Source organism: Calcarisporiella thermophila (genome assembly GCF_041956535.1).
Source record: "Calcarisporiella thermophila strain CBS 279.70 unplaced genomic scaffold VTP21scaffold_4, whole genome shotgun sequence".
Classification (NCBI taxonomy): Eukaryota; Fungi; Calcarisporiellomycota; class Calcarisporiellomycetes; order Calcarisporiellales; family Calcarisporiellaceae; genus Calcarisporiella; species Calcarisporiella thermophila.
The window spans coordinates 1,009,719-1,037,621 of NW_027192194.1; the positions used below are offsets into that span (position 1 = coordinate 1,009,719).

At 43.0% G+C, this 27,903-nt stretch overlaps 10 protein-coding genes across 10 annotated transcripts; 4 read left to right on the forward strand and 6 right to left on the reverse strand.

The window, feature by feature from the left end:
- Positions 1-88: 88 nt before the first annotated feature.
- Positions 89-1,594, forward strand: VTP21DRAFT_8692 (uncharacterized protein; the record flags this gene model as incomplete). The annotated part of the gene is made up of 4 exons (XM_069399570.1): positions 89-436; positions 565-1,131; positions 1,212-1,395; positions 1,467-1,594. 4 exons carry the CDS (start codon positions 89-91, stop codon positions 1,592-1,594), a joined length of 1,227 nt encoding a protein of 408 aa, XP_069254974.1.
- A 1,115-nt stretch (positions 1,595-2,709) lies between these two features.
- VTP21DRAFT_8693 (uncharacterized protein) lies at positions 2,710-4,128 on the forward strand (the record flags this gene model as incomplete). The annotated part of the gene is made up of 2 exons (XM_069399571.1): positions 2,710-3,075; positions 3,148-4,128. The coding sequence occupies 2 exons, from the start codon at positions 2,710-2,712 to the stop codon at positions 4,126-4,128; spliced, it is 1,347 nt and encodes a 448-aa protein (XP_069254975.1).
- A 1,127-nt stretch (positions 4,129-5,255) lies between these two features.
- On the forward strand, positions 5,256-5,866 carry VTP21DRAFT_8694 (uncharacterized protein; the record flags this gene model as incomplete). Its single annotated transcript, XM_069399572.1, has 2 exons — positions 5,256-5,702; positions 5,786-5,866. 2 exons carry the CDS (start codon positions 5,256-5,258, stop codon positions 5,864-5,866), a joined length of 528 nt encoding a protein of 175 aa, XP_069254976.1.
- Positions 5,867-6,185: 319 nt separating this feature from the next.
- Positions 6,186-10,568, reverse strand: VTP21DRAFT_8695 (uncharacterized protein; the record flags this gene model as incomplete). Its single annotated transcript, XM_069399573.1, has 11 exons — positions 6,186-6,566; positions 6,633-6,769; positions 6,851-7,032; positions 7,090-7,391; positions 7,463-7,792; positions 7,870-7,919; positions 8,009-9,717; positions 9,783-9,962; positions 10,027-10,095; positions 10,171-10,337; positions 10,395-10,568. 11 exons carry the CDS (start codon positions 10,566-10,568, stop codon positions 6,186-6,188), a joined length of 3,681 nt encoding a protein of 1,226 aa, XP_069254977.1.
- A 424-nt stretch (positions 10,569-10,992) lies between these two features.
- VTP21DRAFT_8696 (uncharacterized protein) lies at positions 10,993-13,329 on the reverse strand (the record flags this gene model as incomplete). Its single annotated transcript, XM_069399574.1, has 2 exons — positions 10,993-12,583; positions 12,653-13,329. The coding sequence occupies 2 exons, from the start codon at positions 13,327-13,329 to the stop codon at positions 10,993-10,995; spliced, it is 2,268 nt and encodes a 755-aa protein (XP_069254978.1).
- A 908-nt stretch (positions 13,330-14,237) lies between these two features.
- VTP21DRAFT_8697 (uncharacterized protein) lies at positions 14,238-16,509 on the reverse strand (the record flags this gene model as incomplete). Its single annotated transcript, XM_069399575.1, has 7 exons — positions 14,238-14,948; positions 15,009-15,123; positions 15,195-15,368; positions 15,442-15,651; positions 15,709-15,953; positions 16,022-16,118; positions 16,184-16,509. 7 exons carry the CDS (start codon positions 16,507-16,509, stop codon positions 14,238-14,240), a joined length of 1,878 nt encoding a protein of 625 aa, XP_069254979.1.
- A 1,052-nt stretch (positions 16,510-17,561) lies between these two features.
- VTP21DRAFT_8698 (uncharacterized protein) lies at positions 17,562-18,101 on the reverse strand (the record flags this gene model as incomplete). Its single annotated transcript, XM_069399576.1, has 3 exons — positions 17,562-17,680; positions 17,766-17,841; positions 17,937-18,101. 3 exons carry the CDS (start codon positions 18,099-18,101, stop codon positions 17,562-17,564), a joined length of 360 nt encoding a protein of 119 aa, XP_069254980.1.
- Positions 18,102-18,321: 220 nt separating this feature from the next.
- Positions 18,322-18,717, reverse strand: VTP21DRAFT_8699 (uncharacterized protein; the record flags this gene model as incomplete). Its single annotated transcript, XM_069399577.1, has 2 exons — positions 18,322-18,601; positions 18,692-18,717. 2 exons carry the CDS (start codon positions 18,715-18,717, stop codon positions 18,322-18,324), a joined length of 306 nt encoding a protein of 101 aa, XP_069254981.1.
- Positions 18,718-20,110: 1,393 nt separating this feature from the next.
- On the forward strand, positions 20,111-23,278 carry VTP21DRAFT_8700 (uncharacterized protein; the record flags this gene model as incomplete). The annotated part of the gene is made up of 3 exons (XM_069399580.1): positions 20,111-22,210; positions 22,265-22,396; positions 22,460-23,278. The coding sequence occupies 3 exons, from the start codon at positions 20,111-20,113 to the stop codon at positions 23,276-23,278; spliced, it is 3,051 nt and encodes a 1,016-aa protein (XP_069254982.1).
- Positions 23,279-23,657: 379 nt separating this feature from the next.
- Positions 23,658-25,763, reverse strand: VTP21DRAFT_8701 (uncharacterized protein; the record flags this gene model as incomplete). The annotated part of the gene is made up of 5 exons (XM_069399581.1): positions 23,658-24,533; positions 24,599-25,110; positions 25,171-25,393; positions 25,462-25,615; positions 25,678-25,763. 5 exons carry the CDS (start codon positions 25,761-25,763, stop codon positions 23,658-23,660), a joined length of 1,851 nt encoding a protein of 616 aa, XP_069254983.1.
- Between the last annotated feature and the right edge of the window lie 2,140 nt (positions 25,764-27,903).

Sequence of the window (27,903 nt, forward strand, 5' to 3'; positions counted from 1 at the left end):
TGGAGTAGGGAAGGAAGAGGGCGACTTAGAAAAGAAGAAAAGATTCCCCCTCCACTTCCTACCGGAATTCATATACGTCACATTCGTCATGATCTCCACAAAACTCTTCATTTCCCGTTCCTCAATTCATTTGCGTCCACTCGCCTCCTCCCATTCCCTTCGTACTTTTGCAACTCATCCCGGATCCACGGCACCATCGCCGCAGGTCGCCGATAATCCCTCGGAGCCAACTCGGACAGAAAAAAAACGAAGCCGATACAGACTCTCGCCCGTCAATATACCGAGTTCGCCGGAGTTTGGTTCGAATCAGAATCTGCCGCTTGACGAAGATTTCAAGCAACAGTTGCGTGCCGTCGTGCAAAGCTTCAATGCCCCGGTGCGATATGCATTCGCGTACGGAAGCGGCGTGTTCCGGCAACGAGGCTATGACACCAAGGTAAGCGTGATGTGGTGCATTATATGTCTTGGAACTGAATTATTAATCCGTCTTTTTGTCCCTCCCTCCCCCCTCCCATTTTTTGGCTTTTTTTTTGCTATTTGTCATTCATGTAAATCTTATGATAGAAAAAACCCATGGTTGATTTCATTCTTGCAGTAACGCATCCCGAGCATTGGCACTACATCAATATCCAGCAGAATCCCCATCATTATTCCTTTCTGAGATGGTTTGGAAGTGGAGCGGTGAGTTTTCTCCAAGATAAGGTCGGCGCCCATGTTTATTTCAACCCTTATGTCGAGGTAAACGGGCTCCTCATCAAATATGGCGTGGTTTCGGTGGATCGCCTCTGTAAGGACCTACTAGACTGGGAAACACTCTATCTTGCCGGGAGAATGCACAAACCGGTAAAAATTCTACGTGACGATGCCCGCGTTCGGCTGGCGAACCAGGTGAATCTGACCAGTGCACTTCGCACTGCATTGCTGATGCTTCCTGGACAATTTACAGAGGAGGAGTTGTTTATGACCATTTCAGGATTCTCCTACACGGGCGATTTTAGAATGCGTGTGGGCGAAAATCCACACAAGGTTCGCAATATCGTGGTCGAGCAGATGGAGAATTTCCATCGGTTATATTCGCCCTTGATTGAGGATCTTCCGAATGTAGCGTACATGCGGGAGGGGGTCATCCAGGTGAGTAACTTTGCGGTTTTGCGAATATCCTACCGTTCTCCTGATTTAGCTCACTCTTTGTGCGTGGATTGACTTCATAGCAAGATGAGAACCCGCGGGTACGAGGTCTGATGGTACGCAAACTGCCTCGGATATTGCACGCGCATGTAAAGCATCAATACCGAAGCCACTCACTATCCAAGGGAGAGCGGTGGTCTGATGACGAATATGAATTAGGACAGTTGATTGTCCGAAGTCCGGTCTTGAAACAGTTTATCGCCGAAGGTTAGTTTTGCAGATAGATAGTTTTCATTAAATTCCCGCTAGGGTGGAACTCATTGGTTCATTGTGGTTAGGCTTAAACACGATTGTGAAGGGCCCGGCGCTGACGCAGTCTCTAAAGGGAGTGCTCACGGCAGGACCCACGAGAACAACGCGATACGTGTACGATAAGTTAAGCAAGTGGTGGTCGGCTTCATCTTAATTAGAGCTAAGCAACGGCGTGTAATTTTGTTTACTTTTTTTCTGGCTTTGTAGACTTTTTTTTTCTACTTTATATCTATTTTATAAAATTCTCAAAGGTGAGGTATAATAAAGGAGAGGAGGGGTGAATTTTTACACGGGCAAGTCCAAGTCTGGTAAAGCGTGCCAAAACCCGACTTCTGATTCACGGGCCAAATTTTTGTAATTCATCCGATATGCGTGATGCTCACATGTCAAATCCGCCCCTCTTGCCCATTTTCTATCTCCAGTATCCCATTCTATAATGTGATAAGAGTGCTATGATCCACTGCACCTCCCAACAAGTCATCCTGTCAGGTTACATTTGCCAGCACCGTATATCGTCTCTTCTGACTCATATCCAACCCTGCTAACCCCATTGTAAAGTGGAAATAGAGGTGAGAAAAAATATGCCTGCGGGATAAAAAACCGAGGTGGTAGTTTATGTTCCAAAAATCCACTCACTCAATCACAAGGACCATTGGAGGGTGGCTTGGCGTGCTCAACGCCGTTCTTCCTTTTCATAAAGAATCAGTTTCTCTGTTTGTTCAAAATAAACTGCCTCTTTTTTCTCATTTATTTTTCTCTCCCCTTGCGCAACTTGGAACTCAAAACTTTCTCACCCATTTCTATTTTTGCCCATCTTCTTAATTCCTACTTCACTCTTCACTGTCCTCCTCTGATTATTGTTTCAACTGCTCTCTTCTTCTTCCTGCTGTTCTTAGTTACTCTATTAATGTTGAGGGGTGCATGCGGTTTCTAGCCGGAAAAGTTGAGGGAGCATAAAAATCAAAAAAAAAAGAATCGGAGCCAGAGCAGAAGCTTAGGAGCAGAAGCGCCCTTCCTGGAACAGAACAGTATTGAATAAGAAGTGAGGAATTGAACTCTTTTTTATTCTGCTGTACTTTGATTACAAGACGCTATTATAGTATTACTTTTGTACTCTCTATTTTATTTTCTCATACATATATACTTATATATATTTACCCCGTCTTTTTTTTCTCTCTCACCTTTTTTCTCTCCTGTTTCTTTTAATACCTCTCCTTATCCTCTGAACCTGTTATCAATTTACTCATTTGGCACTTTGGGTCTGTGAACATGCCGGCCCCCACACTGCTCAACACTCCCACGCCCACCTCTAAATCCAACCAGTCCAACCCATCTATCTATTCCCATGCCAACCATCCTTTGACGCCTGCGACCATCATGCGTCCGCCCTCACTTAGCGCCACCTCTCCTCTAGCATTCTCTACATCTCCACAAAACCCGCAGCCAGTACCAAGCCCCCGAGCTCGTGCTATCACCATCCAGTCGAGCTCTCAGCGTAGACTGAGCGCACCACCGCCTGCCTTAGCAATGCCTCCATCACCCATGTTTGGCCAGCACCCACCCGGAAGTGTGAGCCCCACCCGTGGAGGACGAAGAAATTCATTCGTGGTCGGAAGCCTTGTTGGAAGCTACGAGGTAATTAATTAGCACCACATTAACTCTTTATTTATCTGATCACTCATACCTGGGTTTTCTTTCTTCTCTCAGGAATCCATACTAAATGGTCGCATGTCCACCTTCCCCTCCAAGCCCATCTCCTTCATTGCTCAGATTGGTGTTTTTGGTCACGGCAAGAGTAAACTTAAATGCCCACCCCATGTTAGCGTTACATTCCCCGCCTACTTTTACGAGATCGAAGACGCTGAACAGCCAACCCCCTATGTTGGGTGTGTAGACCTCGAGGCTGGTCTGCAGGGAGAACGCTTCCACAAATGGCCAGGAGGGTATCGGATTCCGCCTCGGGGTCAGCTGCAGGTGGTCATCAAGAATCCAAACCGCACTGCAGTCAAGGTCTTTCTTCTGCCATATGATTTCACAGACATGCCTCCTCGGACGAAGACATTCTTGCGCCAGAAAAGCTACACTAACGCGGGGCTGCGCTATGCTATTCACGCCCAGTTCTGCTGCACGGAGAAGGCTCTCTATCTTTACAAGAGCATTCGAGTGGTGTTCTCCAACCGTGCCCCGGATCGTAGCGAACGCCTCAGGGTAGTGTGCGATGGTCCCTCGGAGCAAGAAGTGAAATATCAGCCCTGGGGAAAATCGGACTTTGGCTATGCTGGCCATTTAATGGTGAAAAGCCCGAAGCGGCGACGACCTAGCGAGGAATCGACCGTATCGGATGCGGCCTTGCATGAGGAGATGGGCTCCATCGGCACACTTGAGCTTGGCGTCATGGAAGGCAGGCATGACGCGGAGAGGATGGACGAGGATGTTGGCGGAATAGAGCTGGGAGAAGAGCCGCGGATATGCGTTGGAGGCGAGGTGACCCGGATGGCCACCATCCAAGAGGAGTGGACCCCATCGTCTCCATCCAGTGCACATCGCCTCATGGTGGGTGGCATTGCGGAGAAGGTGCGGCACATGCGCATCCGGGATGTCCCCACTATGAGCTCGCCCCCCGGCTCCCTTCTGCATCGTCCTCGGCTGAGCTACGACAAGCTATTGGAGCCAAAGAGTGATTTTTGAGTTTATATTGTCTTTTTGATATTGTACATGCCATTTTTCTTTATAATTCCTTTTGAGATTGCATTTGTTTGCTCCTGATTTAATTTTCTTGTTCAGGTTTTTTTTTTGTTTATTCTTCTCTCTCTTTGTACTTTTCCTTCTTCCCCACCCCCCACCCCCCTTCCCTTTCCACTCTTCCACTCTCTCCCTCGCTTGTTCTCTTCGTTGTGGGCATACTATCTTCTCATGCGCGATTTAATCGTGGAAGATGGAGTGTTTTTATTCTCTTTTTCTTTTTGTATATAAATGAAAAGGATTTCATAAATAAATGAAAATATTCTTTCCTGTAACCCCGACGAGTTTGCCTCCAAGCCCGGATGCAAATTGACAGCTGCAAGCCGGGTTGGCTTGAGCGTTTTGGATTTGTTTTCCTAAGCTGCATCTGCATGCCGCATCATGAAACTTTATTACTTGGTTCCACATGGTTCCCCCATCTCGTCATCTGGGGATATTGCAGCTGCATGAGTCCAGCCGAGACATTTGGCGACCTAACATGTGAGACGAAGTGGACTAAGCGGTGGGGTAGAGGCTGTCTCCGTCGGCATTTCCTGCGCAAAAAGCGATGTTTTCTCAGCGACTTATTCATGGTCGCTGTAAATACCGCCATTGTTTCTTCCTTCCCAGCTGCTTTTCGGTGCCAATTGAACCCCCTTTGGAAAGGGGGGAACGGTGTTGACTTTACAACGTAGATGACGCAAGTTGGAAGGAGATACCGACAAAGATGGTAAGGGATATATGACTTGGTCCAGATGCAAATATTTGCTAATGCGCTAGAATCGATTTATTAATTTTTACCTAAATGCATACCTCGCTTATTTTTCGCCCCTCCCTTCAAGCCGTGATTAAAATTTCAAAATGTGCTCGGTATGTATATAATGAGGCCACCTCTTCTCAGCTTGGGTAATGGATAAGCCAGCGTGAAAGGGTAAAAAGAAACTAAAAACAAAAGTTGCAAAACGCTGCTTCTGTGAAGCATGTATCTTTGATTATCCTCTCCTTTTTCCTTTGCTCTATTTTCTCCTATCTTCTTACGGCTATTATAGAGATTTACCCTCTTACCTCCTATCATTTAAATAGGAAAAAAAAGAATGAAGATAAAACTGTCTCTCATTTTGATTCTTGTGTGCCTCGGGCATTCACTTGCCCTCCTCTCTCCGATCTCCTCGCTCCTCTCCTCTCTTCTCCTGCCAAAACGTCGCAAAACAGCATTATCCGCCCCTGCCTCCGGTTTCGAGAATTGCAGTACTGAGCAAGCGGTGATACGCAATCGGGCCGTCTTTCTTCAGCCCAACCCTCCTCGGGCGGGTGAACCGTTGGCGGTCTCCTGGCGTGGGGTCGTTTTACAGCCTATCCGGCCAGGCTCCAAATTGAAGGTAACGGTGACGACACCTGGGCTTCTGTGGGGCGACCTCACCGTGATGGATAAGGAGTGGGATCTTTGTAGGACCGCGTCGAAATGGGGCAGAAAATGCCCCTTGCCTGCGGGCAATTTGAAATTGCAAGAGGTCGTGGATGTACCCTCCTATGTGCCTCCCGTATGTATATCCTTGGCTCTTCTGCTACTCAAGTGTAAATTCCACTAACTACAGGGTTCACTGCTCTGTGTATGACTCTTCAGGGTAAATACAATGTGATGCTCAAAGCATTTTCACCCACCTCAAAGCAAATTGGGTGCGTCAAATTCATCGTCAACCTCTGAGATTCCCCACCGCCCTCCTCTTGTTCCTATATAACTTGTCTTATACCACTTCGTGCCTCCGCAACCGTTTTTGGTTCCCTTCAGGACACCCACGACCATATTTATCTTTTTTTCTCTTCTCCCTTCTTCATCCCTCTTATGTAACAGAAATATACTTCTAGTGATAGAAACAGAAACACTGCTGATTTCGATAAAAAGACAATAGTAGAAATAAGAAAAAGAAATTATAGATAAAGTTACATTGAGTAAGTAAATATACATCAGAATAGAGTATGAAAAAGAAAAATATCGATGGAAAATTACTCTAGAAATTCCATGATTACGCTACCATCAACGAGCCTGCCAAATGCTGCACATCCGAGCACACTTCCAAGAGCGAGCTGCATTTTTTCGACTCGCGCTTGTGAATAAGACACTTGCGCACCGTCTCTGCGAGGGATTGCGCAGACAAGGGGCCGTAGGCAAGTTCTACGTCCGTCGCCACATTGGGCAGCGAGTGGGGATAGGCAGCCACATCGTCACGATCAAAAGCAAAAGTCACAAAGAATTTGGCGCTCTTCCGCGGGTCGAAGAACCGGATGCGCAGCTCAACCAAGTGTTCGCGACAGGTGATATCGGTGGGATACTTGAGTTGGAGGATATCGATGTCCTGCTCAAGGAGACGGGTACGATTCCAGTAGTCGGCCTTTTGAAGAAGCGTCTATTGAAAACATTTTCCATTTTAATATCAGGTACGGTAAAAATAACACCAAGCAAATAGGTCTACTTTGGCCTCTTGCGAGTTTTGCACTTCGTTCTTGATCCTCTCGATTTCTTCATCAACTTTCATCGCATCCTCCGGTTCCATTTCTCGCACAAGTTCACTAGGTGGCCGTACCAGCGTTTCGAAGAAGTGCAGCTCAACTATCAAAGATGGCACGTAAGTACACACGGCACCCAACCGAAAGAAAAAGTCAAATGGAATTGACTATTATTCCCACTTACAATCCGCTGCTTCTATATCATTGGGAGTAATGCATTTGTGCTCTTCACAAGTGCGACGTGCCTCGCTAATCTCAGCGCGTAGTTGACTCTGTCGCTCTTGCATGAGCGTAATGCGCGTCATCAATTGCTGTTCTTCCTTCTCTAAGTTCTCTAGGTCTTCGTTGAAAAGCTGGATTTGTACACTATTGGAAGTCTCCGTTAGCATTCTATTTGTAAGGGATCAAATGCATCGTACACACTTTTGCTCTTCAATCGCTTGCTCTAAACTCTGGAGTTCCTCCTTATCACAGGCCTCAATCTCGGCCAACCGGCCCTTTTTCTCCTCATGTTCCTCCGATAATTTCGCATGATACTCTGCCAGGCTAGGCATCTGCCGTGCAAGTTGTCCCATGATGCGGCGCACATAAGCCTCATCCTCGCGGAGAATCGCCAGGCTCTGCTCGAGGGCTTCGTTTACAGGCATGATCAACTTTTCCCGCCACATATACCATGTTTCCATCGCAGAAAGTCGACAATAGGTTTTGATCAACTTGAACCGTTGCTGGTATCAAGGAAAAAAAAATAGAATTAAGTATTTCAATAAAAGAGAGGCTCGTAAAATATCAAAATTACCTCCATGAATTCGCGTAACTTCGCATTTCCCTCCATGTATTCCTTAAATAAAGGTGGATTTTCGCGACCTATTTCTTCATCGACCAACTGAACTGCAGCACGCCCCTCGGTAATATAATTCTCGAGTTCGTGACAGCAGAACTTGAAAAGCTCTAGCTCGGGCATCCGGATGGCTGCAGCCTTTACATAGTCAGCGAGCGTGGGGGGGCCTTCAATGCGTTCCGTCAAGTTCATGCTCTCACGGCGACCTGTTGTGGTAAGGCCATCCATGAAGGTGATTCCGACGAGATCAAGGAACTCCTTTAGGCTCAAAGAGGGGGTAGAGGCCGCCTGAAGCAAAAAAATAAAATGAATAAAAATAAATGATACAATATCTTTGCTCTTTTTTTGGCAAATGCAGTACGTACCTCCGTGGGAGTAGGAAGTTGTTCACTTTTTACATCAGATTTCCTCATAGCTATTCAAGTTAATCACAAACCGTTAGATATGAATATTCACAAGTGTACCCGAATTTCTTGCTAAATAAATAAATGGGGTAATAGGCACCTAAATCTGAGTCCATCTTCAGATTGTCGATTGGATTCTCATTTTCCTTATTCAATGGAGTGTTTGCCTCTGTTTCTAGCATAGCAGCAAAGCGTTTATCCGGTTTATGATGCTGCGTGGCATGCAATGGCGAACTTTGGCTCAGCCGAGAAACGCTACGGATAGTTGACTGGCGACGCGAACTTCGACGTGGCGATGCATTAGTTCCATTTGGAGTCTCCAGGTTTTTGGACGGAGTTTGCGCAATAGACCGTCGCCGAGGAGTACCACGAGACGAGTCTATATTATTTTCTAGCGCATCGCCTGCCGAGCGTTTACGAGAACTACGACGAGGTGAAGCTGTAATCTCGACCATCGCCAAAGACTTTGAGGGAGTCTTAGAATTGGGTGTAGTCGCGCTTCGCGGAAGAATATTACTCGAGTCTTCTGCAATTTGTTCTAATTCTTGATTGATTTTGGGGTCGACTGACCTATCCGCATTCTCCACCACGTTCGAACCATTGTCTGGTTCGATTTCTCGATCTTCTGCGCTATTTTGCGCCTCTGTGACCGAGGCATGAGACACCTCTCTGTCTGGTGCTACTTTATCCAAGATATTCTCTTGGGTCATAGTCTGAGTAGTCCAAGATTTATCCATAACAGAGTGAAGACCACCTGAGACTGTGGCAATTTCCTCTTGCGCTTTCAGAGTATCCATAACAATACTATTGGCGTGGCTTTCAATTGGGCCCTGCGTCGCGGTTGAAACCACAGTCTTCTCTGACATTTCAAAGGGGATAGTATTCTCTGGGTTCTTTAGGTTCTCTGGGCTCTCCTGCTCCGGATGTAATGCTTTTGGTTCCTCTTCCACAGCTGAATCTTTGTTTTCAACAATTGAAGATGTACGCGCTCGGGGCGACTTGTATGGAGACTTGCGCGCTGAAGGAGAGGGTTCTGAAATTTGCTTAGCAGACAATCTGCGAGAGCTTCTCCTCCTCGGTGTAGAGGCCACTGTTGTTTCTTTAGTCTCTTCGGTGACGGGTGTTTGTACGTGCTCCGTCATGGGATTAGAGCTCGAGTTTTCGTTATTCGGGATCGGAGCAGGAATATGCATGCGCGTCAGACACTCAGTGAATTCCATGGGCACTGTCATATCTTCCTCTTCCTCTTCTGTTTCCTCCGGTGGCATGAATACTTGCAGCTGCTGTTGCTGCTGTTGTTGCTGCTGCTGCTGCTGTTGCTGTTGTTCGGGTCGCTCAGTTATATGTAATGCTTCAGATATAACTCCACCAACTACAGCTGTAAATTCCATTGCAACTGTATTATCTTCATCTTGTGTTGGTTGTTCAACAAGGCTATGAGTTGAGATAGGGAGTGGCGCCGCTTCTCCAGCTATCAAATCTTCAGAAGCTATGTATTGTCTTGTTACACAATCGGTAAGATCCATGGCCTCTGTCTCATCCTCACCAGTATCAACCATCCCATTATTTCCAATCACCAAGTTATGAACAAGCCCAACACCAGCCTGCCCCTGCCCATAATCCGTCAGGTCCATCGAAGAGTCCGAAAGATCGCCATCATCTGCGAAATCGAATGCTGGATGTATGCCTTGCGACATACACTCGTTTAGCTCCATCGAGACTGAGGTGTCGTCACCATCATCGTCATCGTCCAGGTTATCAGGGATCTCTCGGACGGGTTCAAGAGCCAGCATTAAATCAAATGCATCACTGAGATGAATATTAGAGATTTCAATCCTTAGTAAATATCAAAGCTATCCATTCGATGGACTTACTTAGGGCGTTGTTGGACAGATAACAGGTCAGGAGTCTGAAATTCGTTGCGCCCCGTATCATCCTCGTCCTCAAGCTTAAACTTCGGTGCAGGCGATGGTGGGTGGAAAACAAAGTTCTTAACTTTATTCAGAAGGGGTGTCATCCCCGTTCTGTATTCATCCGTGTCTTTATCAAACAGCCTGCATAAAAACAAGATTGAATCTTGGTAATTTTTTGTTTATAATTGAATCAAAAGTCTCCTACCTGACATGCGCTTTTGTTGCAAAGCTCACGCGTCTACCTATTGATTTTCGCATTTTTCTGCGAGCAAGCCTTTTTATAAAATAAAATGAATAGATCATATGAAAATCAGTAATTGACCGACGCAAAACGAAGTGAAATGCATACTCTTGTTCATCGTGTTTTGCTGCCCACAGAGCATTTATCTGATCTAATCTCATATTTGTGGTATCTTCACGCTCTATGGTATCTTCATCTCCATCCTCGCCGTCATCCTCTTCTTTGTCTGCTTCATTTGCATTGGAAATTGGTTTCAGAATACTCTTTGTTGGAACCTATATTAAGTTGTTCAATCAACGTGACCTTTCTTAGAGTAAAAAGAACTGCCTTACAGAGCCCCGCCTCCACAGAGGAGATCCCACTTTGCTAACTTCCTCATTCTCAAGCAAAAATATTCTTCCAAAGGACATTTCATGATCAGAGGGTGAAGACATACGCTTGATGGGCGTAGCGTCTATCCCCATTTTACGATGGCGCGGTGACCTGCGTAAAGGCGAGTCGGCCATGTTACCTTAAAAAATAGAGAGGCGTCTTTAATCAAGGAAATAGTATAAAAAACAGGCAGAGGAGAATGAGAATATTAAAATGCCAGAGCAGCTTAACTTGGTAAGATATACTATTAAAAATTGATTTTCAAAAATAAAGAAGAAAAGTACGCGCTCTGAAAAAAGGAGCGCGTAAATTTAAAATCCAAATCGCGTCTTATATATTTTTGGAATTATCTTGTGTAATATTAAGATATGAAGACGGAATTAACATACAAACGTGGATTAAAAAAAAGAACAATTGTCAATTGCTTTAAAGAAACAGGACAAACCATATAAAAAAAATCACAAAAAAAAAACGACATGCTGATTAAGAAAGTAAAATAAAATAAAATAATGAAATATAACAAAATAATGTAAATCAAATAAAAAAAATAAGGATATTTTACTCATCCTCCTCTTCCTCGTCCTCTTCCTCGTCTTCTTCATCTTCTTCCTCAGCACTACCATTTTCTCCCTCGTTAAAAGATAGACCAACCTGTGGAACCACAATAGCCCATACCCAGGTCATAATTGTGTCAGCTCGCTGGGTATAGAGCGGATATTGCTTCGCAGAAGCTGGAGGAATGATTTTTCCATGAATTGGGCAGACTCCATGAGTGGACAGATCTGCTTTTGCATCTCTTTGTTTGTAATGCTCTTCCAATTCATATTCTCGCTGTTTACCTATACCCATCTTTCCGTCGATCTTCATGTCCGCTAACCCGGCCGCCTTAGCCATGGCTAGCGTGACAGACGAATTTGAAAATGGCACGTCCGCTTTAGACTCTGCTTTAGTATTTACTCCTGCGTCAGCTAAATGTTGCTGCTGGTGCTTCTTCTGTTGACACTGATAGCAATACCCCCGATTGAAGGAGAGTAATGTTTCTGTGCTGATTGTGCTTGGCCCCTCATTGATCATCAGCTCTCCAAGAAGCTTATGGATAACGTCTCTTTCTGCATCGATCTGCTCAGCCTCTCCGTTCTGTTGAGATGCGGCCATTTGTGAGCGTGCGTCTGCGTCCGCAAGTAGCCGCTTTTTAAGTCGATCGAGCACTTCAACATAATCTGCCTGTGCCATCGAGCGTGCAGGCAGGAACACAGGATAGCCTTCGATGCACTCATGCATTTGCATGATACGCGTGTGCCATTCGGCGCACGCAGCGTAATCACCAAGGAGAAGGTAGTTGAGCGCAATCGCATACCACGTCTCCACGAGAAGAGGGTGATAAGTAGCATAACCATAGTCAGAATGAATATTGCTGACTCTGGTTTTCTCCATCTCTACCCCCTTGGAACGCACGCTCTGAAGCTGTTGCGACTCGGCAGCTGGGTCTGATTTCTTCCCATTGCGCTTTTCGGCCTGTTTCTCTATCGATTCCTGCGAAAGCTGCCTGTTTAGCGTAGGTTTTGGGCTAGATTCTCGGCTGCTCGAAGCTGGATTCATTCCCTGCGTGGCAGGCAGGGGCGTAGCATCAATCGAAGATGGGTAAAATGAGAGAAAGCGCGCATAGTTACGGATGGATTTTCGAGCCAACGCGCTAACACGCTGAATACATGGGGAGAGCGCGTTTTGGTATTCTTCGAGAGTTGGCCTATTGCTCTCGCCAGGTCCTTTTTCTAGCACCGCTAGACGAAGCTCGCCTCCTTCGCTACGGTACACGCCCTCCAGCTCCTGTAATTCTTTATCAATTAGGCTCACTGCATATTGCAGCATGCATGCTCCCCGCAAAAAATAGAGCTGGCCCTCCGTCCCAGTGCACTCGTCATCATCATCTTTATGCCGATGTATCGAGGATTTTTCACGGTGCCAGGTGGATTTGAGTCGTCTTCGATGGCGCACATAGGAGAGAGATGTCTTAAAATCGCGGAGTGCCCCAAGAAAATCCTCTTTAAAGCATTTAACCACGGCACGCGTCCGATAGAATTCAGCAGTTGTCGGGGATGCTGAGATGATTCTATCTAGGACTTCTGTTGAGGTTGATTGTGAGAGCATCCTAAGCATGAGGGAAGTTAATGGTCAATCTCATAAGTGTAATTTACATCATGTTATATGATCCGCTAACCTGGATGGTATTTTTTCATGGAAAAAATTTACGTAGAGTGCCTCTAAGTGATTTGGGTTTCGCTGTAGAACCTTCGCAGCAACATCATCAATAGCACTAGCACTTTGCATTGTAACGACTGAGGTTGCCACCTCATCAATTCGATATGCAAGCGCAAGTTTATTCACAGCAAGTTCTCGCATCCTATGTTGGCGCGTAGATGACATGTGGCCACGATTCAAAACATTGAAATTCGCGCCCTGTGCAGCTCGTACCGAAAGATCAGATGCTTCGTCGACAAGTTTGCGAATAGTAATGATATTACGGAAGATGACTGGATCGATCGGGGGAGGTGCGGGCGAGGATAATGCGCGTGGATCGGAGGCTGGATGAAGTGTGTCATTGTTAATAACATAGAGGGAACCAAGAAGCTCGATGGGCAACTGCAGCCATGGGCCATGATACGAGCTGATATACTTCCAGTGCTTGTTTCGTGAGATGGAAAGCAGCGAGCCAAGAGAAATGTTCTTTTTTTCTCCACAATTCAAAGAATTAGATGTGCTCCCAGGACAGATTCTCTGATTAGCAGTTGCCTGTTTTTGTTTCTGTTTTTGTCTCCTCTTTTTTGCACTAGCCGTTGAACCCTCAGAAGCGCACGCTACCCGAGGAGAAAGCTCTTCAGCACACTTTTCTGACATTATATTCTTTTCGGCAAAATTGTGAAAAAATTAATAAGTGCACCTCGCACAAAGGAATGCAATATAATTTAGTGTTCAAGGCCTGCGATCCCACTCGATCTGTCAGCACGATTGGGATGGGGCATACACCACTTCGGAAAGGCAACCACGCACTACAATTACAGGATACTGCAAACTCCAAAATTGAATATTAATAAATAAACAAAAATACCCTAATGCGATAACCTGGAGATAGCTGGGAATTTAAAACTCTGTATGAGACATCGATTCAAGGTGAAAATGATCGAATTATTAATTATTTAGAGGGCAAGCCTTAATACTTTTCTTTTTTATTAGCTCAACCTCTGAGTCATATATTATCACTTGACGGTCCGGAAGTGACCAGCATCTGTCCTGATCCTAGTCGGCCAACTCCATATTTTTGTTTGAAAAACATATGAATATTGTATTCTTGGGTATAACAAGTTTTGTATATACCTTTTCTTAGCGTTTGCGTCCACCATTATATTCGTTTCTTTTGTTAGCATCATTAATACCATTCAATAACCATTGGTTGGCAAATATGTATATATTTATATCCATAAAGATATCGAATTATTTACCATTCATCCACTATAGAACCAAGATTAATAGTATACAATGATATATAGGCTAGGAAAATTATTAAATCGAGATTCTCGAGGCTATAACCGCCTGAGATCACACTATGTCCTTAATACACGAGGATAACTTCTAAGCTACACCGGAGTAACCTCCCGGTATATCAACCTACTTATAGATGGTGCAGGCATATGCACAACGATCTCTGAAGGAAATAACCCAAGTTCGATATTGCAAACACCTCCCTCCGGTGAATAATTCCGATTTCAAGGTTGGTCTGGTTAGTTTTCGATTGTGTGCTACAAAAATCAGGATATACCGTAATTCTCTTTTGCAGCAGCACGCTTTCTCCTACGCTCTAGAAGCGTATTGTGCTCCAGACTCAACTCAAACGGGACAAACCCAGTACGAAGTATCTTTTCAAACCCAACCAACCGATCGAGTTGTTGCTGTCTTAGACTATCCTCAGTGACTTTGGAGGCCAACGTGCAGTCGCCATTTGCTGGTTGCACCCTATGATCTGTCTCGTATAAGAAGGGCGACTCCAGTGCAGGCGCATTATTCCTTTGCTGCGGAGGAAGTTGCACCTGTTCTAATGGAGCAGCATGAGTGCATGCTTTATCTGACAACGGTAACTGATCCATTTTCTCTACTATTGTTTCCACATTTTCGTCACTTGCTTTTTTTCGTGGCAATTGAGTCTGCACGTTGTTCCACCCTCGTTTTCTACCACCGGTAGGATTTTCGAGCGCAGCAACAAGCTTCTTCTGACGATTGTACTCCTCGTTCTTGCGGTGCCAAGCATAAGAAACTTCAAATGCCTCCTTGAGTGAAGTCAGTCCCGGAGACATGTAATGCTGTTGGTCAGTACCGCCAGTACCGCAATTGGCCGATTTATAACGGTTGGATGCTTTGCTTGAGCGATCATCCAAGGGAGGAGAAGGGATATAGAGATCAAACAAATGATCGTACTTCTTTTTCCGAGGACTCCTGTCATTCTTTTTATAGGTCTTGATAGGCTAAAAGCGAATTGATACATTAGAATTTGGTTAACAGATTAAGGCATCCATGAAATTTACCGGATTTCGAATCCATGGATGTTCAAAAAATTCATCGATATTGTATCTATTTTCAGGATCTACACAAAGCAAATGACTGACTAAATCTTTTGCAGATGTGCTAATATCATCCCACCTAATCAATATGTTAATCGAATGGTAATTAGTATTTTTTTCTTTTGGAAGGACTCACTATCGCTTCATTACCAAGGAGAGAGGAAAGAGTATTCCCCACGTGCAACTTTTTCGGTTAGCCTCCGGACACATTGATCAAAAAATGGAGGGAATCCGCATAACATTGTGTAAAGCACGCATCCAAGCGCCCACATGTCGACCGATTTTCCATAGTGCTGGTCCCTAACAATTTCGGGTGCTGCATACCTGGATGATCAAGAATATAATTCACTTAATCCTTTTTATGATTTAATGCTAAGAAAAATAAATGATTACTAACCCTACGGTTCCACATGGTGTCTTAGCATTGTCCTCCCATATAACCTTGGACAATCCAAAGTCAGCGAGTTTGACTCGCCCTATCCCTCCTCCACCCACACCAGGCACAAATTCTCCTTCATCCTCTTTGACTTTTTTAGCATAAGGCGGTCGACTTTTCAGAGGAAAAATAGGAATAGCTTCGAATAGTAAATTCTCAGGCTTTATATCTCTATTGTATTAAGGTCTTGTTTAGGCAATGGAATCCTGAAAATAAAAAAAAAGTTACCTATGCACGACTCCTATATCCTGGTGGAGGTATTTAATCGCGCTTGCGACTTGTATAATGACATGCCGTGATAATTCTTCTGAAAAATACGTGAGCTCAACGATACGATTGAATATCTCTCCGCCCTCAATAAGTTCGAGGAAGAGAAAATAATAGTCGTATGTCTCTCTGAATCCATAGAATTTTACAATTGAAGGATGGTTGGTTGCACGCATAATATGGACTTCTTTAAGGGTGCTTGCACGCTAAAAGGGCACATATACTATTAGTGACTAGGAAGAGAAATGGCTCGAATACTGTTTCTTTCAGATACCTGGTGAGCGTTCAACTCATATTTTCTTACCACCTTGATTGCTAACTTTTGTTTGTTCTCTTTATCAATCGCCTTGTATACTTTCGAAAAAGCGCCTCTGGAAATAATAATGAACTTCTTTAACCTATACAGATAGGAATTAATGGACAAAATTAAACTTACTCTCCCATCTTTTCTAGCAGCTTGAAACTCTCCAGACCCGGATAATGCATACTGCTTGCATAACTTTCATTGCGGTCAGCCGTTATCTTCGCTGCGAGAAGCGAGTCGTGCTGGAGTTTGGGCGACGCGGTTGCAAATGCCACGTTATGGCTTTTAGTGTAAACTCGACTCTTGGATGTGCCATTAGGTTGCTCAGTTGTTTCCCTCTTACCCTTTTGGGTCTCATTTTGGTCGAAGACTCTGTTGTTATTTTTGGAGGGAAGGGTAGGTTTTATGAAATTTTTAAAGTGTGTGATAAGAGGCATGGCTTTAACATCAAACCGCATATTCACTTAAGGAAACATAGGTTTTCAATAGAAAAATATTACTAAAAAAAATTCAACAGAAAGATATAAAATAAAGGTCTGGAAAGAGCGAGCAAAAAAAGTATACTCAAAAAATAAAATCTCTTGTTTTTTTATTAAGAGGGGTATAATGGGCGTGTATTTGTTTCGAGGAAAATTTGAAATGAAAAACCAGTCACACATGCACTACTTCCTATCAAATCGTTACCATGATATCATGGAACTTTAAAATGGAAATAGGATTCATGCCATGCATACTAAACCATGAAATCCTTCGATCCATCTCAAGCATTTAATGGTGTGATGAGGGGTGGAGAAGGTGAGACCTCAATAAAATCGTAACCTATATAAGAAAAAAACCTTTTCTACTTTTGATTACCCTCTCAAAACAGGGTGTTTAATGACTTCAATTAGTAGTGGGACGCTAATCATTTTTGCATATCCCCATGGTTTAAAAATAAGCTAAATTTGCCCTTGCTATCATTCACCTATTATGATGCCCAAATATTGGCATATTACTTAAATTTGATTTATATTGGACTGAAAGAGGATCGTGCACATTTGGGAATCCCCACCTACTTGGTAACCTATTCAAATCGCAGCATAATACCTCTTTTACGGATTGTGTACCAAATACAAAAGCTCCTCAAATTGGGAATACTCTTAAAGATGAATTTAAAAGATGAATTCCCTATGTTGCTCTTACACTTACAACCAGGCACAGGACCCTCGATGAAGATACAGTTAGAAACTAAATTAGCATTCAAAATTTCAACTTGATTTATACCGGAAACATTTTTAGTGAATAATGCTTCTTTCTTGGGTTATCATACTGTCTCTTGGGTATCATCCTAGAGTCTTGCAGGATTCAATTTACCTTTCTTTTATATACAATTAGAAAGAAAAGGAAGCCATGGATAAAATTATCTGCCTTAAGGCTGTGCAAGTTCTAAAGTAGATGCATTTATTTCTAGTACTTCACACAGTTCCGAATAATATTTGACCTGAAAGGTATATCCTCTTGTAATAATATGCTATAAAACTTCTTTTAACATCTCTATTAAAGCCTTTTCTGCGAACAGAGTTAGCGTATTATCAGAATTCACCGAGGAGATATTGAAACTGACAAAGAACTGGCGATTATACTTTGTCGCTAATCATGGTAAATTAAAAAAAAAATTGGGAAGAGGCTCAATAGCGTGTAATAAGTCAAAATAGCGATTGACAATTAATCATACCTAGTCGACGTGCCAATAATTGGCTCATTTCATCTACATCGGACCCGAGGAGAGTAGTTGCTGGAGCAACATTACTCTACAAATAAGTTAAATTAAGCGTTCGCTCATAAATCATCAGCAAGAGCGATTCCACAGTTTTACGATTCACAAAAAATTGGAAACGAATCCTACCCCGAATTTTGATGGCACTGACGCGGCTAGATTTTGCAATCTGCCATCAGTTCCCACCCAAGCAAATACCGAGTCTTTGCTTGAAGTGATTTGTAAATGCACTGTAGCATCATTCATAAACGGTACAGATTTTTGGTGTACTTTAAAGCTAGGTTCCGCATCCATAATTAAAATAATTATTGTATGCTTCTCCAAACTCAACTGACGCGAGAAGTCACAAGCATGAGGGAATCAATTTAGGATTTGCTTTGAGCATCGGAGATTGAAAAAGAGGTTGAGAGTAATAGTAATTCATATGATGGCAAAGTAGACAGATACAATTGATAGGGAAGATATGATAAGATTATTGCAAAAGTAAATGCAAGGTTCTAAATAAAAGTACATGCTACTTTCCAGGCTGCTCTCCTTGACTCCGAGAGCTACTTGAATGAATATGCATCCCATCTGAAAAATACAATCCCTCCTCCATGACTGAGACGGCTGACGGGGGATCTTTCTCCTCGACCGTTTTCCGTCTGCGTGATTGTATCAACAAATAGGAAGTTACGGCAACCAAAAGTACAGCCGCAATGACACCGCCGATGATTGAGCCCACGAAAGCACCAATCGACGTGTTAGTACTAGAAAGAGGGTCAATCGAGGTCGATAGAGTATTCGAATAGTTACTTAAGATTCAGCGGGTAAATGAGAGGTTCCAATAAAGAATATGGATTTTAGGGGGGATATCTAATGTATATTTGATCCAATATAATTACTTGTTACTAAACTCTTCTGTTCCCATTGTGTCAAAATGATCAAACACTTCTTTGTTGTAATGCGAGTCTCTGTAGAGCGAGTTTCAAGTCGGTTATAAAGCAGATGCCAAAACAGCAGAGGATTTAGCCAAGATAAGGTGTGCTCATAGACTATTGTAGGAGTTGGAGTAAGGACGCGATCTCGTACAGCCTAGTGTGCTAGAAAGCTGATCAGAAAAATAATGACAAGAATATCCTGGAAGGGAAATAGTGAGCTGAGAAAAAGGAAAGAATAACTGGAATATTTATAAATAGGCGGCTGAGTCCTCTGACCTTGGTTGAGACTCTATACCAATATAATGAGATAATATCTCTATTACCTTAAAGTTATTCCGGAGAAACTATATTGCAAAATGCAAAGGTGGAGCACTAAGAGCTCGCAATAGGTATCATAGATGGCGATTAGTGACTGCGTGAGAAGATTGTAAATTGCGGTCAGATGGGAAATACAGCTTCGTGCTAGCTGAAAAAATAATATTGTTGCAAGAAATATGAAAAATAATTTTCCATGAGAAAATGATGCAATAAATAGAGATTTTAGGCTCAGAGGGCAATTCCAAAGTTAGCTATGCGGCACAAGCCTTAAAGAGTGAGGCAAAAAACACTAGTGTTACTACATCCAGACTGCTCCATGCTCCAAAGGTGGACGAGTGGCAATCACGTCATGAAACAATGCGAGGGCAAATATTCGTCGCATCAAAACAGACAGAATTTAGGAACAAGCTGTTGTGATATCTAGAGAGAGATCACGAAATGTTTCCAATGAGCTCCAACGGTTTGCACCCTATACTGATTCACCATGCATCCTGAAGCAGTGCGAACAGCGCTCCGATCCAGGATCGAAACTAGGAACACGGGGCCTTAGAAATTGTGGCTAATATGTCTTGTTAGTCAACAGAAAACAAAGAAAACTTCGATATCTGGCTTCGCTGAAAACTATTACTATTCCTGGTATATATCAATTTGGCTTGCTGCAAATATAGCATTAGAATTTTTGGCAAAAAAAAAACTCTTTTGATTTGGTTCATCATTTCCAAATTTTCAGCTGTATCTACATGCGGCTCTCTACAGATATTGAAAGGACTATGAATAGGCAGTCCCATTCATCTTTCCTACCGTTTGCAACTATTTTGTTCTCAAAGGGCAATTTGTATACATTGGATTAAACTTGTTCTTTTATTTTTAATGGAACGGCCATTCTTGTGATGGATTAATATAACTTGCGCTTCTACACTAGCGTATCAAATGGCAAGAGAAAATCCCTCCTTAATAGCTGAAATTTCAGACATCCTTTGTGTGGCTTCCTTGTTAAATATATAAGCATACACTTTAATTTTCTAAGACTAACGCGGCTATTCTCTACTCATTCTTGCGAAGAAAATGTCGGGTTCGACTACATCCTTTCGAGGAAGTGGAAGTTCCGGGCGGACCTCCTTTGTCACATATACAGATTCAAAAGGTGTAACTCGCACAATCAATGATCCTTTTGAATCATTTCCGCAACAAAAGATGAATGCCTGGCTCACTAGCCTCGAGCGCAGGATCTTGGACACTTTGGCAGAAGGAGAACGCATGCAGGACAAATTGGTGTCGATGAAGTTAGCGAAGGGAGGATTTTATCCACGAACACCTTCAAGATCTCCTAATACATCTCTTAGCCTTAATAATTCCTCATTGTTACGACCTAAATTAGAATCGCCTACGCGCCAGTTGTTGCAATATGACACGCCCAAGTATGATCGCAAGCAACTAGATCAACCTATTAACGATCCATTTAGTGTGACGACGCCCAAACAAAAATTCTTAAATAGTACCGAGAAAGCGCGCTCTCCGAAGCATGAACAATGTAATGCATTCATCAGAGATCGTTTCGCACTAGATTCAAACGATCACAAACAAGATTCAGAAGAAATGCTTTCAAAAGAGGATAGCGGAGAGTTGATCGAGCTAGTGGATGAGGAATATGATAATAACGTTGTAGAATTACACGATGTAGAAGAATCAGAAGAAGATCAAGAGTTGGATGAGAATGATTATGAGGAGAAAGAACATAGCGCCGAATCGCCCAGCGAGAGAGATAATTATGCGATCGACCTAGAAGCTGATGAGGAAATGGAACAGAATCATCCCCCCACTTATAAGCATCAGAGAATACACTATCCTGGGATTGAACACAATGGGGATTATACCAATTTTGCCATGACAAATAAGCGAAAGGAGGAAAAGAGGTACGAAGAAGAGAGCAGTGGAGAGAACGGGGAAGAATACGAAGGAGAATATGAAGAAGAATACGAAGAAGAATACGAAGGGGAGTATGAGGAAGAATATGAGGGGGAATACGAAGGAGAATACGAAGGGAAGTACGACGGAGAGTATGCGGATGAACAGGATAATCATTATGTAGATGAAGTCGAAGACGAGATAGGAGACGAACATGAGAATGAGAATAAGGTAGGATTTGAAGGTCATGTTGAGGAGCTTGAAGTGGAAGATCTTGAAGAAGATGATGAATATGAGCACGAGTACCACCAACTTTCTGAGCCGCTAAATAGCTTAAGTCGACAAGGGCAACTGATGCACCAGGAGCCATCGGTTGTTGGAGGCGAGAGGAGGCAGAGGCAGGTTGAAGATTCAAATTTGGGCCGGCAAATTATTTCTGAAGGGCTTCGGCAAGATGAACAATTTTCATGCAATGAGGTGACGCAGTATATTGAGGAGATCTTGTCGACAGATGAGGATTCCGAATCCAATCTAGAGGCGAAGCAGGCTTTAAGCACACACTCCCCTCCTGAAGGAAAGCCGTCGACAGAATCAAATGAATTTTCTATTAAATTACATCAGTCCAACGAGATAGATCAGGATGGAGAAGAACAAGATCTAATCTGTGGAGAACAAGAGAAAATTGCGTTAGTCGAGCTTCTAGAAGATAAATCCGGCAGAGATCACTCCACTTCAGAGAATGATCTAGCTTACGAAGATGTTGATGCTTCTCGAGAGATTGACCGGAATTTGCGAGATTCAACCGATGTGGTCCAAGTGGTGGAAAAATCTAATTCAAGTAATACTAATACTTCTATCGACAACAAAGCAAGTCGCCTCCCTGATGTTACGGAGTCTTATATCCCAGATCAGAATCTTGGCATTGAGGATTCAGACAATGAGGACACAGTTGAAAATAGAGAGGAGGAAGGAGAAGCCCCAGTACAGCAGGACATTACATCAGCAGAGCAAATGCTCCACCAACAGACAATGGGCAAGTCGCAAGAACTGGAGAAACCAACAGAGAATAAACCTCTAAATGCCCCCGAGGTGGATTATGAGACAGGAATAAGTGAGGTACACATATCTCCTCAAGATCAATTCAGTGGAGAAATGATGGAGGTGGATCAGGAAGGTGCTATCGATGAGAAAGACGACAACAATGTCCCGAAGTCCCCTAACGCTGCCGTTAAAGGGCATTTGGTGTTCGAAACTGATCAGGTTAGTAAGTCTATTTGTGGGTTTGGATCAAGTTATTAAGTTTTATTTCTCTAGGAATTATCCAATAAGGACCTGACAATACCAGAAGATAATAGCACCAGTACTATTGAGCCGATTTCAGAAGTTCCAACAAACCAGCACCAGGTGGAGAAAGAAGTTAAAACAGACGGAGGACTTGATGCAATGGTATATATATTTTTAACTTTTTTTATATTGACTAAGGAAAATAATATGCATTTACTATTAAAGATACTGGACAAAGATAAGGTCGATAAATCCGCTGAGCAAGAAGTTGCCCCCACACCAAGCCCGTTAAAAAAGAAAAGGCGAGTGCATAGACTGCGCACACCTGGGAGCTCAGGTTCACGTAAACAGCAGAGGGGCAATCATTTTGAGGATCTTGGTTCGCCTCTATTAGCTCGGCGAAAGAGCGCCCGATTTAACAAGATTGTAATAGAAACGCCTAAAGTGAGAAAGAAACGTGACTCCGAAGAGGCAATGCAGGGTATCGAGGGTGACCAAGAAGAAAATCGCAAAGATCTCATGAGTACATCTGCCACTTCAGATCTTACCACTCCATTGGCCAGCAACAAGCGCAAGCGCAAATCAAATGAACCTAAAAACGAGAGCAACAGTTCGGCGCACCCAGAGCAAACAGGTGATGCCGATAAGACAGACCGTATTTCCAGCACCCCTCCATTCTCTCCTGCAGCCCCAGCGGCTATCAAGCATGCCCATCCATCACACGATGAGCAGATGACTCCCCCTCGCCGTGGATCCATCGACCACTGGCATTCTCACCAGCACATGCATAGCTGCCACTCTCCCACACTTTCTCCATCGGAGGGTGGAAGCAGTGGGTATCTTCTTCGATCACGGTGTCACCGCAACGCCAGCGACGCAGATAGCTTGGATTCTGGGGCAAATTCCCATGGGTGTTTATTAGAGGCGGTTGATTTTTCTGCAGATCCGGGCGATATTGCAGAGAGGGTAAAACATGAATTTGAAGCTCTCTCCTCACCGATTCGGAGGCATAGTCAAGGAGATGATCATCAGCCGTACAGTTAATGAAAATAGGAATTAGGGAAATTTGTTTATTTGGTTGTTGCAATTCCGAGTTATTGTATATACTCAACACGTTGGTATAATGTTCTTTTTTTTATTTTCAATCGAGCCTGCTGTTGATATAATTATTTTTTTAATTGCATATTTTTTTTTGTCCTCGTAAAAATGTCTCTAATAAATGAAAAAGAGCGAGCAGAAGAAAGGAGACAACTAATGATTGAGATATCGAGACAAATAAAGATAAATCTTTCCCAATAAAGTAGCCAAAACACAAGGTAAAAAATATAAAAAGGAAGTGAAAAAAGACAGCAATATAACTACATTCATTGTGAACGAAAAGAAAAAAAAAATGTAACAACATGAGAAAATAGCTGTGCCCCACTTAGTGGATTCCTTGCTGGTCCAGGGCCATTAAACTTCCAATAAAGGTCAAGTTCATGCGCTGGCGCACCTCGACAATGTCTTCCGGCACCAAAAAGATGACTGCTCCCAACTTACGGGCAATGGAAATTGCATATTTAGCGTTCAATTTTGCGTCCTCTTCCCTCACTCCTGGGTTCACAAGGCTGTAGTCCACGACCCCACGCTTCATGCCGTTAAGCACGTCCAGGAAGAAGTGTGCGTTGCGCAGAGTCGGGTCCTTGAAGCTCTGCATCCTAGTAGTACGGCCCCCGCGCTTCACGCACTCATTTGCCCATCGAATCATGTCTGCATCCGTCACATCCCTTCCAGCTTTCGATAAAGAGCGCAACGTTTGCACAATGTTGGCTCGCATCAGCTGCCACACAAGGCCAAGCGTGAGAGTCCTTGTCCCGTCTGTGATGTCTGCACCCTGAATACCAACAAGGGTGAAATGTCGCTCCTTCCCCAAGTCAACAGCATAGTTGGTATTCTCCACTTGTTTGAACCGTGACAACGGAGTCTTCTTGTTCACGCGGCGCCAATTGACCGACCCCGGCATCACCTTGTCAAAAGCTTGCAGCAAAATCAGCCCGTCCTTAAGGTCCTCGAATAAATTGTTCACACCTGGATCAATATCAAGACTGTTGAGCCAGAGAGTAAACATACGAGCTTCGCGTTCACCCTCCGCATCAAAGGGCTCAATCTCTGGGGCTTCTTCCTCTGTTAGTGGCTCCAACCCAGGATGGGTATTAAAGAGATTGGCGACAAACGCCAGATTCAACTTTGGGTTACCACCAACTAGCGACTTGGGAGTCAAATATTTTCGGCATCCCAACTTATCAGCATTTTGGAGGACCTGAAAATCAAAAGCACGTTAATAAACAAAAGTGATTTACCGAAGTCAAATCATTAAATGCTCACCATTTCGGCGCGATTGAAAAGGTCGCGCTCTTGCAAAGGTGCACGAGAGCATAGGTTGGGTGCGAGCTGGTTAAGAAGCACAGTATAGTTTTCACCATCCTTAATATCGCTGCTGAAATTGTTGACCCTGCGAGGCCAGTTGGCAGCCTTCAAATGATAATTAAACCAGCGCAAAAGGATTTGTTCGGGAGGGAGTTTCAAGAACTCATCGAGAGTCTCATCCTCTTCGAGTAGTCTGTACATTTCGGGATGAACCTTGATATCGATTTTCGAAAATAGACCTCGTTTGATGATCTGCCAAATCAGGCCAAGGATCAAGTGCTCACGGCCCTCAATAATATCCTGCGCTCCGATGTTGACCACAGAGCATCCGATGGCTTTTGCAGAATTAATAACGACATTGTTGTTTTCTGTCATCTGGAAATTATTGAGTTTCTTGCCAACGTTTAGCACACGCTCGTCAATAGTGTCGGGTACAGCATCATTAATAAGCTTGGAAAGAATAAGTCCATCTATCGACAAGAAAAAAGGTCAATACGAGATGATAATTGATACGGTGAAAAAAAAAAGACCTCGACACTCGTCGAAGATTTGCATTGTATTCGTGGGGATAGGTGCTCGATAGCCAACATCGGGATCACCTTGGATGACTAAATTAATGTGGTGGGTGAATTCAGTTCGTTCATCTTCATTAATGGTATGAGTAACATTCTGGTTGGAGCCCCGCACATGAATTTGTTTATTGTGGACATCGAATGTGCCCTTTGATCTGCCTTCACGTAGCTTGGAAACGACCTAACGCGTAAAGGAAAAAAGGAATTATAAATGCGGACATTCAACGACGGCGACGGTACTAATACTACCTCCAGGAATTCTTCGATCTCTAATTTTCCGGTGGAACTAATGCTAACATCTCTGATCGATGCGCGCACATTATCGTAGCTCTCACCCATTTTTTGGCAGGCACTTATTGCCTCGCGCTGATCAATATATCCATCTCTATCTAAATCGCATTGCCTAATTAGCAGCTAGCGTTACTGAAAAGATTATTCAAAAATCTAGAATAGAGTGAAATTTACTGAAATTGGGATATCAAATCCTCGATCTCATGCACTTGGAACTGGGGATATTTTTGGCGAAGTTGGAATGCGTTAGGATTGCTCATCGCAAGCTGGTTGACAAGATAAGTCTAAAGCGATCTGAAGCAGAAATAGAAAATTGAATAATTCAAGTTATAAAACCCAAGTGATGTAGAGGTGCGATCCTTGGCTCATTCACCTTTCCCTTGGCGTGTGGTTTTTACGAAGAAAAGAATAAAGGATCAGAGCACAGTGAGTAACCCCCGGTTGGTTAGTCGGATGCGAAATGTCATGAGGCTAATCAGGTTAGGTTCACTAGGTTAGAGAACTTTCGAACTTCCATTTTGCTCCATGACTTGGCACTCGCTTCCTCTCGTAGCCCCATGACGCCCTTTTAAGAAAACCTCCTATCTAGTTGCGCACATGGTGCCTTCATTCAAACAGAAACATGGAGCTCTTATGATTTCTAAAGTGTGTCGGCCCAACTCCTTAGATCTCTGCTTCTATTGGCATTGATACCCTGTAATACAACCAAAGATAACATTTAGCTCTGATATGCACTTCGCGAAACTGTGTGATTTCCAAATTGATTCCATCAAATGAGCGTATTTATGTCGGATGATACTAGTCAAAGGCATGAAGAAAATACTATGGCGCCTGTTAACAATGGTTCCGAAATGGCTGAGCACGATATACGTATCCCGCAAAAGCTTGCTATGGCGAAGTGGAACTAGGCGTTTTTCCCAGCTTGAGTAAAGAATTCACATTAAAAAGAACAGCCTGCAAGATTGATAGAGCATTTGATCTAGCATGTCCGGAGAACTGATGGAGGTCATTTTGTAATTTATATTTATGGTACTCCACAAAGAGCGAAAATTGAAAGGACAGGAGAAATTCAACCTTAGCAGTGCCACCAGGAGCAAAACTAATACGACTGAAAATGGGACGGAGTACAAAAGTATGGCACTATGAGGCACATAAAATCATTCGGGATGCTATCCTCATGAATCGAAAAAAATCACCTTGGTGGATAACCAATTTACCTTCATATAGGCAAACTTTCAATAGAAAATGAGATTTAAGGGGATTTTTTGTATGCTTATATCTTCTTATTATGATGCTTATTAATTTCAGCGATACTTTGTTAAATAAAGACTTAGTGGTTTCCATATGCAGCCCTCACTTTTTTTTTCAAAATAACTTTTGTTAATCTACTGACAATCTGATATCGTGACCTTCCCAGTTATATATAATTGTTTATATAAAAATATTCGATAATATGTGAGAAAAGTCATAATAAAAGTATGTTGTGTAGTTAATCTTTAGAAACACTCCAAGCTCCTGTTCCATCAACGTGGATAGCCTCTTGAAGTTCTGGATCTAAATTTGTGAAAACTGTCTATATAAGTGGCAAATCTGTAAAGGACATTGCAACACTTTTTCCAACTTTAACCTCCCAGCATTATAGTTTCTCTTTTTTAAACATGGGCATCACGTATTAATAAAACTGGTCTCAGCGTTGTACATTTTTACAAGAATTTTCCGATCCATTTTTCTAGGGTAGCTATTGATTAATTAATTAATATAGAAAATATGACATATCATTGCAACAGTTTTTCAGCATCCTGTATATGCTTAAATTTGTATATATAGAAAGCTGCTCCTCACACAAAATAATCCACGTGAACTTGATGAAATTAGTAAAACTTGAATTCTTCTCAAGCATTCTGAATTGGAAATCATTCAGATCTTATGGCGTATTTTCTGCAATGATCGATTAAAGCTCCTGAGCCATGGGAGTGAGTCTGAAATAAAAGAAATATATTCCCATGGAAAAGGATTCACGAAGGAATTGAAATAAGAAGCGCTTTGATTCTGCTCCACGGTGTTATTCAAAACAACGTAAGATTTGTCTTCAATTGAGTAAAAGCTCGATGGTGTTATTGGATCAAGATAGCCATTTTGTTCCATTGGATATTTATAAATTCGTGAGGTTATGGATATGATTTCTTACCATTTAAAAAATTCAACCCTTTGTAGAAGCTGCTAGCTAAATAAACCGACCATGGACGAATATTACAGAGAGGGTGATCGAGTCGAGTATGTCGACGAAAATGATCAAAAGCAAACTGGAATTATCGAAGATATACACGGATCTGGACAACAACAGAGATTCATCGTCCTCAATGAAATAACCAACAGGAAAGAGGAGCGCCAAAAAGAAGA